We start from the raw sequence: 25,487 nt of genomic DNA on the forward strand, positions 1-25,487 counted from the left end.
CAATCAAATTATTAATTTGTATGTCTCAAGCGCCATGCTTATGATGAAAAATATTCATTTTTCTTGCTTCTTCTCGAAAAGAAGAATGAGAAGAATACGAAAAGAAGGGAGAGGAGTAAAATAAAAATAGCTGAGAAAGTAATGAATGAGAAGAAGAATACGTTGAAGGACGTTGATTGTGAAATTTCTTGATCGTAAATTAATAGCATTACATACATATCCATTTCCATATGTTTATATGTCGACACGATTCTATTTTTAGAATTCATTTACTTTATAAATAGATTTCATTCATTAATTGAGTTGAGTCTTTTGTTTATACATCAACATGCTAATGCGACACATTTTACAACTGTCTGTTATTACTTCATTCTGGGATTTTTTGTGTTATATTATGAAACAATAAGCAATCCATTGACATATGGGACAAAGCTTCAATCTTAAATTGAGTCAAAATGATGCGTCGTCAAAATTTAAATTTGGAAAATGCGCTAAAATGTTGATATCCATATACGTACCAAGCACATGTTTGAGTGGCGCACATTTTATAATCTCTTTGATCATTTGAGTCTAATAACGTCTAGTCAGTAATTGCTATCTTAGCAGCCACGACGAGAACGACGCTATATTGTCGTGGATATTGGATTTGTTCATAAACTTTGTAATATACTTATTTAAATAAGATTTCAATGTTCTATAATCATAAGAACGTAATATTCATACATTACCTGTGTTAATAATTTTACTAAACTCTCCCATTTGGAAATTATTTGTTCAATAAATTATAATTTTTTGTTGTCTCAACACTTTCTGTACGATGTCGATGATTTATGTCTAAATGGTGGCGCCAATAACTATAGTATTGCTTTTCAGCTCAATTAATAACACATTTTGTTCTGAAAATTTGAATAGGTCGTTGATTCTTTCAAAAGAGTCTCATGTCTCTTTTCAATATCTTTTTTTTTTGTTTTAAAATAAAAGAGTTTCTCAAGATGTTTTTTTTTTTTCTCATGTGCTGAATGGGATGAGGTGCAAAAAATTACGAATGTTTTATTTCATTAGAATTTTAAATTTTTTTTGGACAATAATAAGATTATAGCATGGGAATAGTCTGCAAATTGATGATTTAATTTTCTAACTTTCCTTTGTGGTAAAATTAAACCAAATGTCATGATTATTGCTAACACTTGATAAAGATTATGTAGCTTTAGTATGTTAGACGCAAAATCAAGGAGTGTATGGTCAGCATTCTCTTCCTACAGCTTTGGACTCGGAAATGGTCAACCTCCCAAAGCGTATCGTTCATAAAATTTCAGACCAACTCTTTACCTTAGTATTATTTTGTATCTTATTGACCACTGTCAGTGTTGCTCAAAAGACTACTATCTTACCTGATCGGGACATATTGAAATGTTGCAGCCACTTGGCGAAAACATTCTAATTTGCTAATTGACAGTCATTTGAATCTGAGGGATTCTTAGTATACTGTCGTCTCGTCGCTGTGGTGCCAACATTTGAATGTGTGCTAATCGGGTTATATTTGTCCTTCTACTTCTCTGACCATTCTTTTTTTACTACGGATGGCATAATTTTGCCACAAAGGAAAACTTTGCCAAATTTATGCAAACATTTTTCAGATGAGTAATTTTTTTATGTAACATTAAATATAGTTTGAATGCTTAAGTTTGAAGCAATAAGGCGACGCCTGCCAAAACCCATTTTGCTGGTTTATCTTTTGTCTTTAAATTGAATGTCCAAATGTATGTAGGACCTCTTTGACGTGTTTTATACACGGGACATTCATACATATTTCTATTATCTTGCTTATCTTGTGTAATGGCTCTGATGTTTATTACAGGCAATGATGGATAAAGTTCCTTCAATTTAGAATCAGCAATGACTCCTTGCCCTATATCCCATCTAGCTCCTTCCATAAATATTCCATGAATATAAGCACCATCTCTTGGAACAGATGTAAAATCTTCTTTCTGTTTCTTCATAACATCGCAATAAAGACACATTTTATCTAAAGGCAATTCAAATCTCCTTGCTGTCGACTGCATAATTGCAGTTAATAACGATTGTGGATTGAAGAATCCTGCAAGCCAAACGCAAATGGGAAGAACAAAATCACTAGACCATGCCTCTAATTCTCTTAAACGTAAGACCAGATCATTGAACCATGCTGACAAACCGAGCAGTGATGGATATGCACGTGCTGCCCATATTATTGGAACTTGATCTAAGAACAATGAATTTTCTAATTGTTCCATATCACTTGTAATAGTCAATTCACCCTGTACATAATATTAAAAACAATTAAAGGAAGTCTGAGATATAAACAGCAATAACATTACCTTCAATCCCAAATCTAATTCCTTTAAGCTTCTTTTGATTTCACATGTTAAATAATTCATTCTTTCGCACTCTTGAAAAGCAACAATGACATAAGGTGTACGTTCTTCTACTTTTCCCATGATTTCAGTCATATTAAATTCCTCAGGTAATTTTTCAAGGATTTCATCTAAAACTTGTTTGACTTTATCTTCTCTTGTCACTGTAGTTCCACCCGAAGCACCAGCATCTCTTGGCTGCATCTCAAAAACTGTTCTGAAAAGATTTTCACTTGTTGTTGTTAAGAAACCAATTTCAGCATTAGGATGAAGACCATAAAGATATGGACTTTCAGCTGGCATCATTTCATCAATATAGTTGTGATATCCTAAATAATCTGTGTTGGGTGGAGCTGGGAAATTAGGTGCAAGATATAATTCTCCATCAACTAAATCAGATTGCATGTACTCTTCTAAATATGTGATGCACAAACGTCGGTCCCTATGCAAATAGAATTGTTGAGTTACGTATATCCATATTTAAATTATTTTGAAACTTACCAATCATCAGTTATATGTCCACCATACATAATTTCTCTACAGAAACAGAATTATGAATTAAATAATGAATTTCATAATTTAAAAAAATGCTTACCCAAAAAGGTATCGTAAATCTTCCCATGGTACTAGTGGCAAAAATAAATCAATGTTAATTACTTCAACAAATAGTTACTCAATTAATCAATACCTTTTGCATTTGCCTCCAAATAGTTGTACAGAACAGACACACTTATGTTCAAATCACCTATAATGTTTAAAAGATAATCAATAGCTATTGGATATACTAAATATTATACACATACCAACGTTGAAAGGATAGATTTTATTCCAGCCTTGTGGACCAAACTTTCGTCTTTCAGCAACAACAGCATGGAAGTAGCACAACGAAAACAGAATGACTTTAAATTCAGCTTCTTTACCACACATTTCTAGTGTTTCTTGAGAGAAGTTATCGAGGGCCTTGTGAATATTGGCTTTGATTCCAGTAGGTGGTTCATTCGTAATTTTAATCGAAGATTCTAAAATACCCTGTGGTATAATATGAGCGGAAGCAGTTGCTGCTGGTTCGGCACTAATGAAGACTCGATAGTTCTCATGTGAGCCTTCTGAATAATATTCAAGCTTTTTCTCAAGTGCTGGCAACCATCTTCTGACTAAATGGATATTCTGTAAAATAACCCAATGTCCATTTTGAGCACCTTCGTCCATAGCAACTTCTGCGACAATTTCTTGACCTTGACCCAAAGATACATTATGAAAATTGCCATTATCTTCCGTATATCCCATTAATTTTCCTAAAGCTTCAACATCCTTTAATGGATTAACACCAGGAGATAATATGAAGAATATTGATGTACTTGGACTTGCTTCTTCAAACGATTTGGAGAATTCCATCGTTCTATTTTTGACATATTTCGATCCCAACTTCTCCTCAATAAAATCACTTTAAATTAGAAAAGAAAATCAATTGATTCATATTCACTGTTCATATATCCAATAAGATAAAAATAGAATATATTGCTTACGTAAGCGCATAACACATACGATCCGGCCTCAATGCCCTCATCATGCATAATCTTTGCAAAGCCGTTTTATTTTTCCATTCCTGAGGGAATTTTTCCTTTTCTGGACATTCAGACTCGATAATTTTCTTCCATCTCTTTGCTTGATTTTCAATATCTCTATCTAAATTTCGGAATTCTTCCTTTGCAGCTAAAATTACATGATAAACAAAAATGATTAAATAAGAAACTCGTGTCTGGGATCTTGTAATATATTTCAAATGCCAAACCTAAAGAACATATTCCTCCCCATGCATAATTTGAAATGAAATCAACTGGAGATGTGACGTGTGGTTTTATGGGAAAACGTAATAGAAAATCAAGTTCCATACTTGATATTTCTTCAGATGCAAGAAGAATTTGGAATGCCATTTGAGACGAAAAAATCAACTTATCACATTCAAATAAGCCTCTTGTTGTGTATTGGAAGACTTGAAAAGTGATACAATCAATTAATTTTATGACTCGTTCGTGGACAGTCTCTTGTCCTGTAAACTCTGCCTTTATTATTGCGTTTTGAAACACAACACTAAATGCTTTCAATGAAAATTGGTATATTGGATTTATGGCATTCAAATCATTAAGAATGAAATACAATAAACTAGCCCGTGCAGCTGCAGGTCTATAAATCTCACGTGCAACATCAATTTCTTGAGACGTGATTTTTCCTTCGGCTACTTTCTCTTCAATTTCAGCTGCCGTTTTCTTTGTGGTCTCCAAATTTTCAACAAGAGCTGTATCTGCTAAAATATTTTCGCCTGCTGACGATAAACGGCTAAGCAAATCATCTTCAAGGCCATTAAGCATAATTTTGAAATCGTTTTGTTGTTTCGTCAAATCTGCTTTTAACTCTTCCAAATCAGGTCTTTCTGCTTTTACAACCTCTGCCAATAATTGGTCTTCTAGACCATCTCTAGTTACTGTGAAATTAATAAGCGTTGTTTGAGCTTGCATTTCAGGTTTATAATGTGGATTTGCCAGCTTTGTTTGAAGAATCAATCGAAAATTGGAATTAAATTCCACTTCTTTGTCACCAATCTTGATTGCTTTTCCTTTCTTTATCAAGTTTCTTCCAAGCAATGGATCAAGAACAGGGTCGATGTTTTCGTCAATGCTTTCAATTAGTACAGTTGACCCTTTAATTAATGCTTGTTCAATCACCTCTAAGTAACCCTTTTGTCCTAATCTGATGACTTTTAATTGATCACCATACTTTTGCTTAATCCACTTTAATCCTTGAAGCTGTCATTATTTAATTAATTTTTAGTATCGAAATTTAAACGAATAAGAACAAATTACCTGTGGATCAATCATGAGTGGCCAACGATCAGAATTGGTAAGTATAGTAGCATTCTCCGTTGACATTCTATCTGATGGAAGACCTTCATTGAACCAATGAGCAACAGTAGCTTCATCTGTTAACATTTTAAGGATATCCACACTGTCATTAATTGGTATAGCTGGTTCTAATGCTCTTATATGAGGCAACCACATTTTTGTCAAAAGATCATTTCTAAAGGCTTTAGTAAAGCAGCCGACATAGGAAATAAAAGCAGTGACAAGTAAAATGTCTCCAGGTAATGTAGTTCCTTGTTGCATAAATCTTTAAAGAGAATAAGAATTACTTAATTCAATAGTAATTGGACATAATTTTATTTACTCAGCAACAGCTTCAGCCCATCTGACATTTTCTGAAGCCAAACCTCCTACGAGTCTATTAGCAAGTTGAATTGTAGCTTGTGTCGCATCGGCTTCCTAAAATGTTTGTTTTACTGAATGTTAAAAATCTATGGAAATAACATTTGTTATACCTGTTGACATCTTAATTTATCAGCAGTAGCTTTCTCGAAATCTGCCGTTAATCTTGCAAGTTGTTCCTCTAACGAGACAACCTTTTGTGTAATGACAGTAAGTTTATCTTGAGCATTTGCCAATTCCTGGTTGGCGGCCTCTAAAGCTCTTCTTTTAGGCTCCACATCGCAATAAACTTCATAGAACTTGATAATATTGATTACCCAAGCACAAAGACCGGCAGCGGCTAAAAATTAATTTGAATTATAATTAAATATTTTAAACTTCACTAAAATATTCAAATACCTGCTGATTTAGATCTTACGAAATCCGGTTCAAATTCTGGATTTTTTAAATAAGGTTGAATTGCTTTTATGACCTCTGGATGAATGTTTTCTTTGTCATAATTTATAAGAGCGTCTAAAAATGCATCAACTTTAGCCATCATGATCTTTCCAGCTTTCCATGAACGATCTTTTGGAACTTTTCCTTTTGGTGCCAACAACACCATCACAGCTGAAGTAACGTTTGTAACAGTGCCTGGTGGACTTCCAAAACTTTTCAATTCAGTCAAGTTTGCTTTGTTTAAGGTGTTCAAAGCTTCCTGCGCAGCTGAAAGTGCAGGTTCAGCTTTAACCAAATCCTCTTCACAATCTCGTTGCTTCTTTGAGACTTCTTCTGCTATGAAGCCAACCTTCTTTTCTTCTTCATCGGCAATGGCTTTCTCATTTTGAACTTTTGTTGTTTCATATCCAACAATTTTAATAAGCTCGTCAGCAGCTTCATTCTTTTCTTTTAACTCAATTTCTTGAACAGCAAGCTTAGATTTTAATTCATCAACTTGTGCTGCCGTAGATCTCAACTTATCAAGACCATTTTCAAGACGTCCAACTTTCTTACGTAGTTCATTGAATTTTTGAGTAAGAAGCTTACCATATAAACTGATTTGTTCCAAGTATGATTTTGGTGTTGTATAATTGTATCGTCTTTCGTTTTGTAAATACACTCTTGACATTGAATTGACTGATGTATGTGCATATGACATGAAACGTGCAACCGTTTCTTTGTATTCATATGGAAGTATTTCAAGTTCTTGAAGGAAACTGAAAGGCAAAATTTACTTAAAATCTTTGCACTTTGCTTATTAATTAACTTACAAAAACGTTTAATAAGATGGAAATAGTAAAATAACATTGTGTTCAATGATGTTTGCATGTAGTAATGACGATATAGTATGAGCATGTAAAAGCATCTTATGATGATAAAAATATGTTTGTTAATGTTAAAAATGTAAGTAAAGTAACCACATGAAAATGATATTGAATGATCTGTGTCGAAATACCTTTTTGAAACCGAAATCAAAGCTTCTTGCGGCCACTCGTGGAACCTTTAAAAATGACATGAATTTAGCAATTTGAATATGATGAATTTTAATCAAATTTTACCAATTGATTTGAGTACAGTTGATGATGGCTGGGAATTTTCGGGATCGTACTCTTAATGTACTGCCGACAGGCGAGAAGCATAACACAACTAAAATTATGGAAGTTAACTAAATATCTTATAGAAAATTATAAAATTCCTTTACCTTTCATTTGCCTGCGAACTCGATCAATGAAGAATTTCCAACAATTTTCTCTTGTATCAACCAAACCTGCACCTTTGACTTCATTTCGAACTCCTGCCAAAATATTTTCGACTTCATCATCTGGGAATAAATCTGGAATCTCTCCTGATGCCAATAAATCATTGATCAATACAAGAAATTGTTCACTTGGAACCTGTGCATCTGTCATGAGGAACATTATTCCTACGTTTTTCATTCCTGATTTTAAATACAGACCAGCAAGCTCTTTCTGAAATGTAATATTTGTTAATGTCATTTAACTCAACAGCGCAGAAATTGATATATCTTGCCTTTAAATCAGGAATTCCATATCCTTTTTTCAATTGAATCTGTGAAACTTCCAAACTTGAAATAAATGCTCCTAGACGAGACAAACTCTGTTTTCCACTTCCACCAACACCTACTAGTAAAGCATTACCTCTTGGTAGCTCAAGAATTCTGTTAATACGACACACATAGTTCATAGCATCTTCAAAAAGAACGAGATTCATCGTTGCAATAATATCGTTATATGCAGCTTGAGCTTCTTGTAGTAATTTAGTTAAATTTTGCCAGTCTGAAATCTATGAAAAGTGTTTAATGAATACATTCCAAATGAGTCATGTATGTCTAACTTACAGGCATATATTTGGGTTCACCAATACCACCAGCAAAGTGACAAAATATATTCGGCTTATCAAATACCAATGATTCGTCAAGCTCTTCTACAGATTTCTTAACAATATCTGTTTGCATTTTTGTAAATGCATCAATATCCTTATCATCAGTAAATTTGTCACCGTATACACGATGTGACTCATGAAGCCATAAACGAACTACGTCAGATGCTGTAGTTAAACATTCACTTGTTGAAAACAATAATCCTTGATAGACATTACTCATGTCTCGTAAATTAAATATGTAATGGAACTTCACGGCTGTTGGAAGAAATACTTGTGCTACTTTTGAATGAAGTGATAATGATGCACTGACAATCGAGTGAGTCACTTTTGTAACAGCTCCATTAAATTTCTGTTCAGCATTAGCATAATGTTGTGTTAAAATTGACGAATAAATTGTTGTCAGAGACTCTTGTCCTGGGAAACAAGTAGCGAAAACAGCAAAGTGTCTTTGAAGTCTAGGATTGATAGTAAAACTTCCACTCGTTGGATTCATACACGATAGGTATTGACAGTTATGTATATCCTTTATTGTCAAACGATTTCTATCATACCAATGACCATAGTCAAGATGTTGTCGAATTAACGTGTGAGGACTAACTGTTCCATATTCATCTACCTCTGGCATATTCATGTCATCTAACGAAAGTTAACAAAATGCATTATGTTCTGTGACTGATGATTACTTCATAAACTTACCAATAAAATAAATCATTGACTTTGTTCCTGGAGGACCATAATTTCTCCCTGCCTTCTTTTCAAGTGGTTTCTCTAGAACCTTTTGTAACATTTCCGATGTTGTGTAGAAGTTAAATGGAATGTTAGTAACAGCAAAGTTCTCTGACAATGAATGAAGTTTATCATTGATGATTACAGTTTTGCCAACTCCAGCATTTCCAACCAACATAACAGGATGTTTAATATCCATGAGAAGATCTAAGAAAAATCTAACTCGAATTGTTTCTACTGTATGTACTAAAACTGACTGAAGAGGTTGATCTGCATCCATTTCAAATTTAGGTAATCGATCAGTCCATGGCACCATTTGCTTATTATCAGGATCGATGTAATAGTCGAAGACGGTACCTTGTGGGGGAAACTTGACAGCTTTGAACTCATTAATAAACCACTTACTAAACTCAACTCTATGGTCAACAATTTGATCAAGGAAAAGAGAGCTTCCAAATGCCCATATACAACAAAATACGAAGTAAATCTCATGCCACTCTTTTGAACAGTCCTAAAATTTCAGGCAAAAAACATTAAAACATTTTAAAAGTTAATGATGCCAAAATCTACTTACAGCTGGAGTATTAGAAGGTGTTAATAGACATTCTAAAAGATGACACAATAACTGAATATGAGCCATATCGGGTAATGGTGTTATCTTTTTGAATCGAGTTCTGACACTTTCCAAACATGCCGGTGTATACTTATCGAATAATATGACCAAGTTAGACTTCTCTGCCGGAATTGTTCGAGTTTCAATCCACGATGATACTGCGGGATTCCAGCCTAAGTCCTGAGGGTTGATATAAAGAATACCAGCTCGCGATACTAAAAGATAGGAAAAAGAAAAGTTGAATAAATCAAGTAAATGTAATAATCGGATTACCTGTAGCAGGAGTTGCTGTTCTTAGGTTAGAGATCTCAAAAAGAAGTCTCATTGTGGGTGTCAGTGCAATACGCTCATTACTAGCAAGAGTCAATACACGATTATCATCCATAACAGTGTTTAAAGACTCAATCCACATAGGGTCAATATCGCCATCAAGTACAATCCATTTTGGATTTTCACCTGTCAATCCTGCTTGATCTCTCATAATCACAGAAAACAGTCCATCCTTCCATTCTCGTGTTGCAGGATTAATAATTCCAAAAAGTTCATCATTTGTAACAGCTTTAGGGTTCAAGTCATTGAAAATTGGTTTCTTCCCAATATTTTGGTAAGCTTTATAAAGAGTTTTCCAAACTTGAGTTTTTCCAGTGCCAGCATTTCCCACAATAAATACTGAATGACGGACTTCAAATAGTTCTTCTAACTGCACGACTTTTAGAACGAAATTATCCTCAGCTTGAAGCTTCAAATCAGTCGTTGCTTGTTTCACAACTTTTTCAAATTCAACATCACGCTTTCTAGGTACATCAAGTGCTGGAAACAAATCAGCAATCAACCCAATAAAGACAGGCATATCATCAGTCACAATTTTTGGAATATTGAAATCTCGCAATGCTCTCATAAGAACTTCTTCCTCAGGTCTTGCACAGTCACCACGCTGGAAATAAGTTAATTAAAAATAATTTTTTAATGAAACAAATGAGTTTACCTTTAAGGATCCAGCAACAACAAGAACAGATTTTATAGCTCTCAATCCCCAATCATAATGATCTTGTTTTGAAAGAAGTTCTTTACACAGTGTATAAAGTGTAATGAACTTTCGAGCCAACACTCTTGCATCTTGAAATCCCTCAGCGACCAACATAATTTCGCAAATCAATTCAAAATCAGGAACAACCATAGCCTAGATTTTAAAATATTATGTTTAAGGAAGTGATCAGTGATTAAATTTATTGATACTTACACAGGGTCTGAAGAGTGCTTTTAAATTCTCTGGAAGTTCTGTACGACCAGCGTAACCGGGATTCATCTGGAAATAATAAGTACATCACTGTATCTTGTGTCATTTAATTAGGAATTGATTTGTTGAAACTTACAGTAATGAAAATACCAACTGTTGGAACCAATGCAATAATTTCACCCATGAAATTAAATGTTGACTTTTTGTCTCGAATGGCGTCTTGAACAGATTTCACTTGTACAGCCACTACAGACAATACTTCGACGGATATTCGATTGAACTCATCAAAGCATCCCCAGGCTCCTGTTTGAGCTAATCCTTTATAAATATTTCCACAACTTTTATAATCCATCTGTTCACTACAATTGAATACATAGACCATGATTCCAAGAGCTCTTCCTAAATCTTTAGTTGTTTCAGTTTTTCCAGTTCCAGCAGGCCTTTAAATAGATACACACAATATAATTGAAAAAGGAATTAATTAATAAATGTACTACGTACCCAGCTGGTCCACCACCCATAATTAAATGCAAGCTTTGTGTCAATGTAATGTAACAACGATCCGTAAGTGGCGTAATGACCAATCGAGGAGTACATCCTAGATACTCATAACTATATGTAAATTGAGCATCACAAATATTTGCAAAACAGTGTCCTTCAGGTTCACCCCATCGATGTCTCAATTGAGATTGCCATTGAAAAGCTGATGCTGTTTCCACTTTTGTGTGAATCAATTGACTAACGACGTCTCGGGAATGGACATCGACTGTACAAATGGTCATAATTTTTTGACGATCTCCTTTTGTCAACTCTCCAATCAATAAAGTAATGAGAGTAGAGAGCTGCGAAATTTGCTTTTTATAGTAATCTTTAAGAGCATTATCATAACCTTCTTCTAAGCGACTGAATGCAATGTTTACTTCTGTCGTCCACCAAATTTGTGTACCACACAATGATACTTGTGCAGGATAGTCAAACAGCCATTGTTCTCGAGATTTTTCTTCATAACTAGTAACGGCATTTGACATATAAAATCGCAAGCTCGATCTCATTCTTATTTGGATTTTATTCAGCCAAACTTCAACAGCTCCAATGCATTCGGACTTTTCATCAAATACTACATATTCTCCATCTTTTGCATACATTCCTAAACTACAGATATCATCATTTTCATTTTTACCCAATTCTAATTTTGCAATAGAATCGAACAGTTTGGTTAAATGCTTCATGACAAGTTTCGGTTGGTTTCCAATACTTAAAATGTCAAGTAAATCAGCAGAGCTCACAAAATAGAACCGAGGGAAGAATAAACGCTTTGTTTCTAAATATTCTGCAAGAGCTTTCTCACAAAGGACAAGTTCCTGTTGTAGTATTTCTAATCTCTCACATAATCCTTCACGATTTGTTGCTTTGATCACATTATTAGACACTGCCATTTCCTCCATCAAAACTTTGAAACCACGATCAATCTTATCAAACCTTTCCGAATCAATCGGAAGCTGCTTTCGAATATCTTCTGAAGACATGAAAATACTCTCCAAGTGGGTCCATGTACGCTGTACCTCAAACCAAACGCTAATTACTGAATCAGCCATCATCAACTTTTTCTGCCATGCTGAGACATCACCCAAAAAGTGTGCAATAAATTTAGATGTTATCAGATTTTGCAAGACTACTTGATTCTCTTCTAATGTTTCAATCAGTTCTTCGGATGTTTTCAACAGTCTGTAATTAAAACGGTTGAGTAGTATCCCCAAACAGACTAAGAGCATGCTCAATTATAGGCGAGCATACTCATTGCCTGCTAGATATGTTATGTCTGTAAAGCTCACCTGCATTGAGTGCGTGGATGTATTTCACTATCGAATTCCATGACACTCCATGTTGTATTCAAATCTCTCAGAATTTTTTCCATCGACATTTCCTTAACTGCTTTATCGACAATATTCTTTACCTCTTCTTCACATTCGTGTAGATTCAATGCAAGCAGTTCGCTGAGCGTTGTTTCTTGGTCCATTATAAACTTGACCTATGAAATCATTTCAGGAATATTATAAATTAAAAGATTTTTGAGAGTATGACTTGAGACAAATTAATGTGTGAATGTGAGGATTACTATATGCTAAATATACAACGAATGAATATTTTAATTTTAAATATTTATATTTTTAAAGGAGGTTCAATTATTTTTTTTTTGTTATTTTACAGAATGGGATAATAATGATGAAAGATGATTTGATAACCAAGCCTTACTTACTATATATTCAGGCGGAAGAGATGATAATTGCTGAAAACAGGAAATCAAGGAAAAGTGTATTTACACAAACATAAAAAGTTGATATTTGGGTATTTGAGTATCAACTCTTTTATAATTTTATGATTCTCATTCAGACAGGTTTTGTGCACTATCGGGTGAAGCGTTTTATATACAGAAATGCACTTTTCTATTGTTGATACTATAAAATTATAAATTATTAGAGAAAATGAAAATTTAAAAATTACTTTAGTTGATGTCATCAGTTGATGCCAATGACGTTCACGAATTGCTGGATTTTGAAGTTCTCCAACAGCCCTCAAACTTGTAAGCATATTCTTAACAGTCGCTTCAAGTTGAATATATGTGTCCCATGTACGCATTTCCTTGTCGAGTAAACGAACATCTTTTGCAAACTTTTTACATTCAATGTCCATATTCTCAACATCAATTTTCCTCCAAGGTGTTGTTTTCCAATCCTAAAAGATATTCCAGCATATTATTGATAGTCATTAGATTAAAACTGCATTACTTACCTCAATGCATGTTTGAACAATGTATACGTAATCCCAGAGTTGCTGTAAAAGACATGCTACAATAGTTATGAAAATATTAACAAAGACGCCTATACCTTCAACATTTTTAATTCACGACGACATTGTCTTAGGAGTTTGAATTCAGGCACATTTACTTCAAATAAACTTCCAGAATCATTAATTGCTGACATTTCACCCTCCAATCTAAATATATCTTCACTTATTCGATCAAGAAGTTCATAAGGCTTCTCGCAATCAAATTTGAAGAATTCGTATGTCCTGAATATATCACGAAAAACTGCAATATGTGCATCGAAATTTGCAATACGAGTTCTTATAGCAATAACTTCTGTTGCTTGTAATGGTGCTACTTGTTGTTTTACTGTTTGAGCTAATTTCTTGGTATTATTCCATTGTTCGGGAAGTTCTTGCAATAGGACATTTACTTCCTCAGAAATTTCCATGTCATAGAACTTTAATAAATCAATTGTTTCTTTCATTGGCTCAAACATTATGTCAGTTGTAACACCACGTTCTTTGACTTGCAATAGGAATGCCATTATAGACACTAAAGTATCATAATCATTGACAATTTGCAGAAGACCTTGGTCTGCTTTATGTATGAAATTACTCAAATTCGTCAAACTGTTAGTTACATTATCGACAAGATGATTTTGAAACATATTTCCCCATTTCCTTACAATATTTATAAGTGCTTGTCTAAAAGGTCGAACATCAACTTGAAAGAATCCATTGAAAACTTGAACTGGTTGAATTGTTTCAATTTCGGTGTGTAAAGATTCATATCCATCAATCATTTCTCGAAAAGCTTCAATTGTTGGTGGACATGGTTTTGGAGCTTGAGAATCATTATTCATAACCATATCAATTTCATCCGGATCCAAAATTCTACCATATTCTAAAAATAATTCCATACAGTATTCTCTATCTTCAAGCCATAAATACGAATATCGTTCAAAATCTCCACAAAATTGCGTTGCTTCTTCTACAGCTCTTTCAACGCTTAACAAAATTTCCTGCTTCATTTCTTTAACATCGTGATCATTCATGATGACTTCTTCATAAGTTTCAGTAACATCTTTTCTTAATCGTGGTATTAAGCTTGCCATATGAAGTATATCTGCGAAAAAAAATTAAGCATTGAGTTATTTTGGTGAAAATTTATTTTGAACTGACCATTGACTAAGTTATGAAGCAGAATGCTAAAACAATTACTGTCATTTGGATTTAAGGACGGAATAAAAATCATTCTTGGAATTTCCAATTCAAGTCTTGACTCGAATAATGGTGGACAATTGTTTTCTGGATCCATATTTTCTGCAATATAAGCGATGCTTACACCAACAGTGTGCAAGAGATTCTTAAGGATAATATCATCACAATATGCTATATAATCATCCCAACAATCTTCATTCATTTTCCCTTCCATTTTAAAAAGTCGTAGATTTTCCTCCAATAACCTTGAAGAAAACAAAATCGTGATTATTGAATTAATATATATATATATAGGAATTGACAACATACTCATGAACTCGGACAGCAACATTTCGTATTTCTGCATAACGTTTGTTTGTTCTTTCCTGTCGTTCCTCAACACATAATGTCGCTTCTTTCTTGCCATCTTTTCTTACAAATAATGGAGCTTTTGCCCATGATGTCATGACATCTTTAATTTCATTTAAATTACTTTGTATTTGAACCATTCTAGAATGCAAACATTCGACAGGTGCTCTTAAATCGTGCATATATTCTGTTATGTTTTCAGAATTCCAATTTAATTCTGAACAACCCTTTTCAACAAATTTGTCCGATAAATCTATTTCAGCTTGAATCAGTCTGATTTCAACTTCTGAGCAATTTCGACAAATCTGAAGATAGAAATTTAATTAACATTAAACATTTGAGGTTAAGTGTGTCGTGCTCAAAAAAGTTTAAGACAAGCTGTTCTAATTGATTACTTACATTATTGTACCATTCAACACTTTTCTCTAAATTTAAAATGTATCCTCTGTAAGTTTCCTGTTCCTCAGAAAAAGCAATAGCACATCTAGGAACGTCACTTTTATGCATTAATCGTAAATAATGAACTTCTCTTAAAATTGCTGAGAGTTCAGGATCAAAATTTAAGGTTATAAGTTTAGAGTTCTCGACTCTTGCTAAAAGTGACTTTTTCAAATTATTCTCAATTTGTTGAGAAACATTGTCAGACCATTTTTCAAATATATCCTTTTCAAACTTCCTTAATTTGCCCATTAAGTTATTAAAACGTAAAAGTAACATTTGTGCATCTTCTGTTTGTACAATAGGATGTTGAAGTGCTTGAAAACTCTTTATTGGAGTTGCTATTCGTGAAGATATTTGATGAACCCATCTAAGTGCTGACGCTACTGGAGGTGCTCGAAGTTCTACATTTATACATCCTCGTGCACGATATGATGCCATTTGCTTATCATAAATTGATTCGCAAACAGTACTGAAAAGAATTTATAAGAATCTTATACTTTATGTGATTGTATAATACTCACATTTCATCATCCAACATTATTAAAATTTGTTGGTATTTGTATGTGAATTCCTCTTTAATTTTTGGACGCTCTGTAAATTATTTAAAGTTTGAATTAATACTTTTCCTGTTTACACATATTATTTTACCCAATACAGTTCCAACTATAGATATCAATTTAAATACGCTCTCTAAATTATGACTGTCATCAAATGCTTGACATAAAATAGCCTAAACAATAATAATCAGCATAAGTAAGTTACTTTAAAAAGCAAATTTTAAATCATTTACAGCTAATTTCATGTCAAGTTCCAATATCCTTTCCTGGAACTTTAAAAAATCTCCTTTAAAACTTTCGTCATCTGGATCCAAGACATCATATGTTTTTGAAGCAAATGATGAAAAACATTGATTAAATTCTAAAGAAACAGCTGATATCCTTGCACTTAGAATTCGACCTTTCAGACCTCCTATTTCAACCTTTTCCAGCTTCAAAAATTCTATAACTGTATAGAAGAACCACTGGATTGTATGTAATCGATCCAAAAAGGAATTAAAACGTTCAAAAACTGCATTCGGATGAAATGTCCACTGTTGAACTGTAAAATAATTTATTTTTATAAAAATCTGAATAATCCTATTTTTTTTTGTTGCAAACCTGGACGTTCGCCGAAAAATGGAGCTAAACTTTCTTTGTACTCATCAAAAACGGTGCGGAAATATTTTAAGATTTTTATAGTTTGTGAAATACGTTGCATAGCTTCATCAATGTCACTGTGGAATATTGATGAAGGATCTAGAAATCTTTTTGCTTGGTGTATAATCATGTTGCATATTTGCTTAAGAAGAACAATTAATTTTGCAGATGTGCGATAATAGTTTGAATTAGCCCATAGCTATAGATTGAAAATAGATTAGTTGAAATTTATCTATGGATGATTTTGATTTACATCTTACCAAACATACGACATGCATCAGGGGTTTTAATAATGGTTTACTTTCCGAAAAGTCAGTATCTTCAAATTGCAAAAAGTGCTTCATAAGAGGACTTAAATATAACGTTATATCACGTGCTTCAGCTAAGGCTGTTACTACATTCTTAAACATAGACTTAAAACAAGGAAAATATGCTGAATCGGTGTGCTGAAAGAGTCGAAAAAGAAGTTTAATGGAAATGGATCTTATGCAAGACGTGATCAAGTTGAAAGGCTTACCTCTAAAATAAGTGCCATACTTTTAATCTGTTCATTTCTAAGTTGCTCATAAATATATCTGAAATAACGTAAATATGTCTCTAATTATTATTGATAATAAAAAAAAAATAGTTTCGCAAACGAGGCAAAAATTGCTAGCCTTGCCTATCTACATAATCATGTAAAGTTCAATACTTACGTAAGATTCTTTAAACGGTTATTCCAAAAATTAATCTCTGTAAGAAAATAATAAAATTGATGAAAAATTATTAATTAGTGATAGATTGCGTAGATTAAGCATGCAAGAAAAAATCAAGAATAAGATTGTTTTCGCATGGAAGTTGCTAACGGAAAAATTCAAATTCTGTAAAAGTCAACGTTGTGGAAAAAGTCGACGCTTTAAAAAAAATCTTATTATTTTCGTAAAAGAAGGCTTTTGGAAAATGAATAATATTTTTGTTAATATTTAGCCCGTTTTATTGATTAAAACTTTGACAAAATCGTGTAATATTAGTAACAAGTCATTGTAAATTGTGTTTTGTGTAAAAAAAATTTAAAATTTCGGCTAATTTTGTGATTTGTAAGTAAATGAAAGTTTTGACGAAAAATGCATCAAGTGAAATTACCAAGTCGTGAAAAATGAGAAATGAATCATCGTGAATGAGCTTAATAGAAATTTAATTATATATTGTGCATTAATGAAGTCTTATCTGTTATTATAAGCAGGTTTAGCATATTTTTTGATATAATTAAAACGTTTCTAGTGAGCATGCGCATAAAATAACAGAATTATAAAACTTTCATTGATTTTTTTTGCTTATACAACAAAGTGTTAAATTTGTGTCGTCTGACTTTAAAACTTTTCAATTATTTTTGAAGGAATTAAGTCCTTCTTTAGCTTTTAAAAATAATGCATTTATAAGGATGATACTCTGTGATATTTTAAAAATATAATAAAATTAATGAGGCTCAACATAAATTCGAGGTGTCTACAATAAAGTTTTATGAAAATATTTCGTCCATAGTATTATAATCAAAAGTGCTTCTTGTGCTATAATTAAGCAATAATTTTTCTAATTGGCTTTGCAAAACGTAGTAGCATACATAAATAAGACGTTCGGAAGCAGATAATCTAATTCACATACATATATAAAATATTTGATATGTCAAAAATATTAAAAGAGTACAGAGTGTAAGAATTCATCGCCAATTTAATTATACCTAAAAGCTGAAGAAAAAAATCGATTATTGTGTTCTTTTTTTATTATTATACTACGTATTTTTATGGTTGCATTGGAAGTTTTCTTTTCATTTATCGAAAGACCCGTTGTTATGATGAATATTGATCTCACAAAAACATAATTCAGTGACGGCGAAAAATTAATCTTTTGTTCTATGAATGTACTATGCGATTATTTTCTCATTTCCGTCTTTCTGTTCATATTAGGAAGAAAATTGAAAACATTGGCAAAATGACTCAAATGACACAAGAGGAGATTGTGACGAATACCAAGACCGTTCTGCAGGGTCTTGAAGCTCTTCGACATGAGCACATGTCTATTATGTCTGGTCTAACGGAAGGAAAAAAAGATCCAGATAAGATAGATATAATACAGAAGAATATTGAAAATATTGAATTGGGTTTGGGTGAAGCTCAGGTATGTCTCATTTCATATTCATCCTTTTATGATTATTATTTGCTTTTTTGCTTAATTACTTATTGTGTACCTTTTATGCATACGAATTTCAGGTCATCGTAGTGTTAGCGTCCCATTTACAAAATATAGAAGCAGAGAAACAGAAATTGAGAACACAAGTTCGGCGACTTTGTCAAGAAAATGCATGGCTTAGAGATGAGCTTGCAAATACGCAACAAAAACTTCAAACATCTGAACAGATGGTGGCACAATTAGAAGAAGAAAAGAAGCATTTAGATTTTATGCAATCAGTTAGAAAATATGATGAGAATCAAGATGAGATCAATGAAAATGAAAAGTCAAGATCTGATCCTGTCGTTGAATTATTTCCAGAAGATGAACAAGAAGAGAGAAATAATATGTCGCCTACGCCTCCAAGTCAATTTGCAAATCAAGCAAATGCAGGTTACGAAATTCCAGCACGTCTACGAACATTGCACAATCTTGTGATTCAATATGCATCACAAGGACGATATGAAGTGGCAGTGCCACTTTGCAAGCAAGCCCTCGAAGATTTAGAGAAAACGAGTGGACATGATCACCCAGATGTTGCAACGATGTTGAATATTCTTGCTTTAGTTTATCGTGATCAAGTATGACTAATTGAATGAAAAGTCTAGACAATGATTTTAACAATATTAATTTACTTTTAGAATAAATATAAGGAAGCCGCTAATTTATTGAATGATGCTCTCACTATTCGCGAGAAAACGTTGGGAGAAAATCATCCAGCTGTCGCTGCGACATTAAATAATTTAGCAGTTTTATATGGAAAGCGTGGCAAATACAAGGACGCCGAACCTTTATGTAAACGTGCACTTGAAATTCGTGAAAAGGTTTTGGGTAAAGATCATCCAGATGTTGCAAAACAATTAAATAATTTGGCATTGCTATGTCAGAATCAGGTACCATTATTATATGACTCATAAAATAACAAAATGACTAATCCTCTTTCATTTATTTTTACTTTAGGGCAAATATGAAGAAGTCGAATTATATTATCAAAGGGCATTAGAAATTTATGAGAATAAGTTGGGTCCCGATGATCCGAATGTAGCAAAAACAAAGAATAATTTGGCAAGTTGTTATTTGAAGCAAGGAAAATATAAGGAGGCTGAGATTTTATATAAACAAGTGTTGACACGTGCTCATGAACGAGAATTTGGCACTATTGATAGTGATAATAAGCCAATTTGGCAGGTACGTAAAAAAGTGGTTGAAAAATAATTTAAGAGTAATTAAAAACAAAAGACATATCTTGTACAATACAAAAAAGCCAAACTTCAATACATGCACTACGTTTCCGTTTTAATCAATCATTTACAAAGTTAGATCTGATGATGAAATGACTACATTATATATTTCTATATAAATGAGAAAATTGCATGACTGCACTACATGTGTGTTTTGAAATATTCATATTATATCTTCCAAAATTAGCTACAAGCACGATAATGGTTGTACCTTGTGAATACATATGATGTGTGTTCTATCCTGATGCTGAATTTCATTCCTTTTATTATAAAATAATAATATATGACAATATCAATTGGGGCATAACTCATAAATTGCGCTGTTTAATTGATGCTTTATTTTTCTTGTGTTTTGGTTGTTTTGTTTATCACACATATTGGTAATGGACATTGTTGACAAAAATATTAATTAAATTCATTAAAATTTTGACCTCCAAGCTTGTCATCGTAATTTATGAAGTAGCTCAAATTAAATTGAAATTGGCGAATCGTTCCATCCTTTTCCCACTTATGAAATAAAACAAAAAAAATATTTGAAAGTGATAGCCATTGAGTGCATTAAAATGGAAACGTTGTTCATTTTGTTTTACCAAATATAGGCATCGAGTCGGTCAAGAAGAAGTCAGTTTTAGAAAGATTATTCTTTTTGTAGTCAGTCGATTATCAGTTTATATTTATTCTTGGGTGTGCTAAATTTCTGTTGGCACACTCTGATATTGTTTATGATTTTATTTTTTGCTTGAGCAAATTAATATGAGAAAAAATATTGTCCGAATGAAAAACAAAAGATGATAAATTTCAATTTCAAAATAAGGTTGCGGAGGAACGAGAAGAAAATAAGCATCGCAATAGAGAGAATACTCCGTACGGAGAGTACGGTGGATGGCATAAGGCTGCAAAGGTTGATTCACCGACTGTTACAACAACTTTGAAGAATTTGGGAGCACTCTATAGACGTCAAGGAAAATATGAAGCGGCCGAGACACTGGAGGATTGTGCGATGCGATCGAAGCGAGAAGTAATAAATCCGAATAATAATTCTAATCCTACAACTGAAACTACACCAAACAAAAAAATTTCTGATATTTTAAACTTTTTCAGACGCTAGACTTAGTGAAACAAGCTAAAGTGGCACAAATACTGGCGAGTGATGATAAACGACGATCACGAACTATTCGCGGTGATGGTAATGATCAGTATGAAGGCATTGAAGATGCAAACCGTCGTTTATCGAAATCATAAAAAGTCGTATAATTTGAGCTACAAAAAAATAAACAAAATGCTTTGAAACTAAAAAAATAATAAAAGATCATCCATTAATAATCAGTAGCCTCTCTCACATCACATAATATTTATTTATCATACCTATAAAATTATTACTGACTACAAGCTATTAATTCTACTTACGACATTTGCTAATTCTTTTAAAAAATAAATTATTCTTGCATAATTTTATTAAAAAAAGAATAAAAATGGAAAATGAACAACATATGTAGATTTGCTTAAAACTTAGTATGAGGATATCCATAACCCACTACATGGCATGTGAGAAATAACAACAGCAGTTGATAATGGTGGAACTATCATTAGCTACATCAAAAAACTACTAAAAAAAATCATTTATTTTTCTAAAAAATTATGTAAATTTAATTAAATTAACACAATAGTCTGCATATGAAGATTGTACTTTGATGTTGCTTATTTCGCTTTTTGAGAATGTAATAAAAATAATTGCAATTAACATGTACATCTACATTAATTCATTTAGTGCAATATTTTTTTTCTTCATTTTTTAATGGTAATGGCTAATTCGACTTCCATTTGCTTTCACAAACACTTTGTTTTAGGTCTTTGAATTATGGCACACATATCATTTTTAGTTATAATTTAACAATTAGCATGCTTATTTGTAGATATATCTCACACACTATTAATCTCTCCCTCACACCCCCACCAAAATTAATTTATGATTAATCGAATTTTATCATTTTTGTTTATTTTTTGTACTTAAAATTATTTGTCAATGATTTTTAAAGGAAACAGACAATATACAAATTTGTGCACACACTTTAGTTTATCTCAATAGGTCCACGTATGTTTCTTATGTTAATGAAGTAAATAAAATCAATATTTAAGTGTTTTTCACTTATTATTATTATTACCTATTATAATTATAATTATTTTAATGTTAAGTTAATGAATCAAAAACATTTACGAATGTATCGGAAGTCTCTTTGTTCCATGCATTATTCAAGCAGAAAAAATTATTCTTTAGTTGTATTCCACTCGTGGATCATTCAAGCTCATTTCTGTTGAACTCTTGTATCACAAATGTTCATTCAAACTAAGCGTATGCTGATCAAAAATTCATACAATCGAATATGACGACAATATGAATTCTATAGCTATGTCACAGTGGACTTCCAAAATGTTTTTAAACTTTTTTTGCTGTAATTTTTGATCAACATAAGCTTGATTTGTAAGAAAATAAGATCGGATCTTGGAATGATACAATCTTGTAGGACAAGTTTGTGAATAGATCAGGAAGTTCAGTGAGTTCAGAAGTGGGCTTGGATATTATTTAACGTTTTCCATCATTTCTATAAGACGCATTTTTAACAGTTAATTAATAATTTAAAATTTAAACAAGTGAAATGCACGTGCTTAAAGCACAATAGTAAATTTGCAAGGAAATTAAAAATTTTCATTTTAATTAATTCAATGTGCATGTATTAAAAAAAAGAGTAAATCGTTAAAGGAGATGTCTATTTCCTAAAAAATTTAATGAAATGAGCATAATTATGATTTAATCTAAAGATTTATGTTTTAAATCTATCATTTATTTACTTGTATACTTATTATTTAACTGATTAATTTAGTACCTTAATCAATCAATTTATAATTTTTATTGCTTTGTATAATAATAAAAAAAAAGTTAAAGAAAAGCAGTTTCAATACATTGAAATTATGAGAAAAATGCCTTTTGAAAAATAAAGCAGCAAAAAAATTAAATGCAAAAAAAATCTTCCTAATCTAAATTATTTAAATCTTGTTACTTGATAATCGAATTACTTCCATATCTAGCACAATCTACATGAGAAATTTGAATAAATGATCAGTCACTCACCGACAGCTGGAGTTGGATTTTGTCCATTGTTAAATGCACTTGCTGATGTTTCCATAAAGACATCATTAATTTGAGTCACCCATTTTATAACAACGCCTTCTATTGCAGATTTTAGGTACAAATCAACAGAACATTCTGCATTCGTTTGTAATTCCCGTGCTGTAATAACACATTTTTCAACGCCAACAGGCTTAGGCAGAATTGTTTTCCCAGATACTTGCCCTTGAACCTTTATTGAAATAATCATTTTATTCTCTTTAGTAAATGTTATTGGAAGTGAAAGAAGAAAGAAGTTTATTCACCTGATATACAGTGCTCTTCAAACTGTGAGTCTATTCAAATAAGAATACATATTGTAATGTTGACCTTGATGATAAATAAACAATATGTATATACTTACGTGTTTTAAGACATCTTGAGCGACCCTGAGAATGTAAACAGTTATTCATTCTAGAATGTTTATCATCTTAAATTCCATCTACTTACATTTCTGGCCACCCTTTGTGGTTATCGGTATTGGATAATAAAGGAACAAAAATTTCATCTACTAGACATGATAATTGATCTATTGAACGTGTTGCTAAATCTCCACTAATTAGCCAAAATGCGCAATCTTCACGCGGAACTTCAATCGGAAGTCGCTTAACAAAATAGACACCTAGGAATATGTAAATAAATAATCTCAGCCATTTAGTGACTATTTCTAGAATGTAACTTGCCTTTTGCTTTTAATTGGGTCAAGGGGAATTTTATCGTTGGCAATAATTGAGCGGACTGTGTGAATTGTATGACTAGAACCATTTCGCTTGATAAATCTAAAAAATCTTTTATGACTGTTTTGTGCTCCTCAAATGTTAACAATCGCTGCCACTTTTCAGGTTTCAATTTTAGGGTTTTCTGTATAAAAGATCCCATAAAATCAAGCCGCAAATCTGGTCCATCATGTGGTGTCCCTTCCATGTTTAGTTATTATTATATCTATAAATACAGCATTCTTATTAGATTCCAGGAATTGTGCTTGTATTAGTAAGGATATGATCAACAGGTGGATTTTGTCGTTGCTGTATTTGTGTAAAGCTTTTACAAACACATTTGAAAGTTTCAACTGATCACTAGGAGCAGCAAACACTGTTGCGCATTTCCATAGCAATCTGTATCTATGGAAATGACCCAATTTTCCAGTCAATGAATGATCATTTATGAATTAACTTGTCATTGATTTACAATTATGAAAATATTCATAACTTTCACTAAAAATTTTAGGCTGACTAGATGTTTGAAATTGACATTTTTTGGAATCAGCTTCCTGATGCTGGGAGTGTTCAGAGAGGGTTAATGAGGCAATTCCCACCATTTTTGGAAAAGAAACTTCAATTTGCTAGGGTTTGCTGGTTGCGACCCTGTACAGCACTTAAGTCTTTAGTCTATCCTACTCGACGAAAACGCAAACAATTTTCAATATCAGAAAAAAAACCTTTTTTATTCTTCTTCGAAATCAAGCAGATAGTCAGCCTACATTTAAATTCCTTTTTGAATTGTTCTTTTGGATTAAAGTTAAGGCTTGAAAGTGGAATTCCTTTTTAAACTTTTAACTTAAACTTCATTAATCGGCATTTAATTAAATAAATCTTAAATCTCATTGAATTATCCTTTCCATTCACAAAAACCAAACTTGATTCCATGTCGTCACTAAATTGCTATTCATTATGCAATCACAAAAGATCGATTCTTGAGACGCCATGTTGAAAAATTGAAAGTTTTTTTGCAAAAATGCTTTTTTGGTGCGAAAAATCAATTTGAAAATATTTCCACGATCATTTTTAATTAAATTAACTAAACATGTCACGAAATAAGCACACATTTCCTATAAATTTGCTTAATACTTGAATGATTACGTAACATAGATTGATGAAAAAAATTGAATTTTAAGGCATTTACTACAATGATATTTACTATTGTGTATATTCAAAATTAGTCCCGTGTATTAAGGCACATAACAAGCCTAATTTGACTTTAAAATATTAACATTAATTTTATTAACAAATTTCGAAATAAAATTAGATCACGACTTTGTTTTGTGATATCCTCAAAAAGACTAAATAAGTCCTGAAAATTTCACCTATAAATATATTAAAATGACAAAATACCTATACAATAGCAAATTGTTTATTATTTATAAAACAAAATAAATGTCGTAGCTATGGAGAGCAGTGTCATTCAACTAGGTAGGCAAAAATCAGTGCTCAATGAAATTCAACAGATGTTTGACTTGTTGCATCGTCTGTGATCGTA

General features: G+C 32.3%; 2 protein-coding genes across 5 annotated transcripts; one reads left to right on the forward strand and one right to left on the reverse strand.

Moving 5' to 3' along the window:
* Nucleotides 1-1,651: 1,651 nt before the first annotated feature.
* On the reverse strand, nt 1,652-24,157 carry Dhc93AB (Dynein heavy chain at 93AB). Its single transcript, XM_070635807.1, has 43 exons — nt 23,915-24,157; nt 23,682-23,853; nt 23,596-23,620; nt 23,498-23,527; nt 23,196-23,424; nt 17,318-17,354; nt 17,140-17,197; nt 16,883-17,068; nt 16,584-16,821; nt 16,217-16,524; nt 16,075-16,156; nt 15,948-16,017; nt 15,385-15,895; nt 14,947-15,290; nt 14,599-14,882; nt 13,497-14,542; nt 13,402-13,443; nt 13,114-13,344; nt 12,444-12,640; nt 11,113-12,336; nt 10,748-11,051; nt 10,615-10,680; nt 10,360-10,554; nt 9,648-10,308; nt 9,336-9,589; nt 8,732-9,272; nt 7,992-8,671; nt 7,664-7,936; nt 7,335-7,602; nt 7,192-7,279; nt 7,089-7,133; nt 6,053-6,849; nt 5,767-5,993; nt 5,616-5,710; nt 5,255-5,558; nt 4,186-5,197; nt 3,920-4,106; nt 3,197-3,837; nt 3,082-3,138; nt 2,989-3,019; nt 2,895-2,930; nt 2,358-2,835; nt 1,652-2,297 (listed from the first exon to the last, which is right to left on the reverse strand). Exons 1-43 carry the CDS (start codon nt 24,153-24,155, stop codon nt 1,680-1,682), a joined length of 13,413 nt encoding a protein of 4,470 aa, XP_070491908.1. The 5' UTR covers nt 24,156-24,157; the 3' UTR covers nt 1,652-1,679.
* Nucleotides 17,547-21,815, forward strand: Klc (kinesin light chain). Of its 4 annotated transcripts, none has more exons than XM_070635805.1 (7): nt 17,547-17,698; nt 18,566-18,776; nt 18,869-19,408; nt 19,469-19,720; nt 19,788-20,015; nt 20,883-21,086; nt 21,170-21,815. In XM_070635805.1, the coding sequence occupies exons 2-7, from the start codon at nt 18,591-18,593 to the stop codon at nt 21,308-21,310; spliced, it is 1,551 nt and encodes a 516-aa protein (XP_070491906.1). In that variant the 5' UTR covers nt 17,547-17,698; nt 18,566-18,590; the 3' UTR covers nt 21,311-21,815. The 4 variants fall into 4 exon arrangements, with proteins under 4 accessions (XP_070491906.1, XP_070491907.1, XP_070491905.1 ...); XM_070635806.1 differs by lacking the exon at nt 17,547-17,698 and adding an exon at nt 17,827-17,844; XM_070635804.1 differs by lacking the exon at nt 17,547-17,698 and adding an exon at nt 18,035-18,310.
* Nucleotides 24,158-25,487: the final 1,330 nt, after the last annotated feature.

Source organism: Chironomus tepperi, unplaced genomic scaffold (genome assembly GCF_022539635.2).
Source record: "Chironomus tepperi strain 1889 unplaced genomic scaffold, CSIRO-AGI_Ctep_v1 contig_100, whole genome shotgun sequence".
Lineage (NCBI taxonomy): Eukaryota > Metazoa > Arthropoda > Insecta > Diptera > Chironomidae > Chironomus > Chironomus tepperi.

Excerpts from the sequence above, each read along its gene's own strand:
- Klc (XM_070635802.1), top strand. The coding sequence starts at position 18,525 with ATGCGATTATTTTCTCATTTCCGTCTTTCTGTTCATATTAGGAAGAAA. Across the intron at positions 19,721-19,787 it reads CATTGCTATGTCAGAATCAG|GGCAAATATGAAGAAGTCGA; the intron begins GTACCATTATTA and ends TTTTTACTTTAG. Across the intron at positions 21,087-21,169 it reads CGATGCGATCGAAGCGAGAA|ACGCTAGACTTAGTGAAACA; the intron begins GTAATAAATCCG and ends AAACTTTTTCAG.
- Dhc93AB (XM_070635807.1), bottom strand. The coding sequence starts at position 24,155 with ATGGAAGGGACACCACATGATGGACCAGATTTGCGGCTTGATTTTATG. Across the intron at positions 13,345-13,401 it reads TTGTTCAAACATGCATTGAG|GATTGGAAAACAACACCTTG; the intron begins GTAAGTAATGCA and ends AATATCTTTTAG. Across the intron at positions 7,603-7,663 it reads ATGGAATTCCTGATTTAAAG|AAAGAGCTTGCTGGTCTGTA; the intron begins GCAAGATATATC and ends ATTACATTTCAG.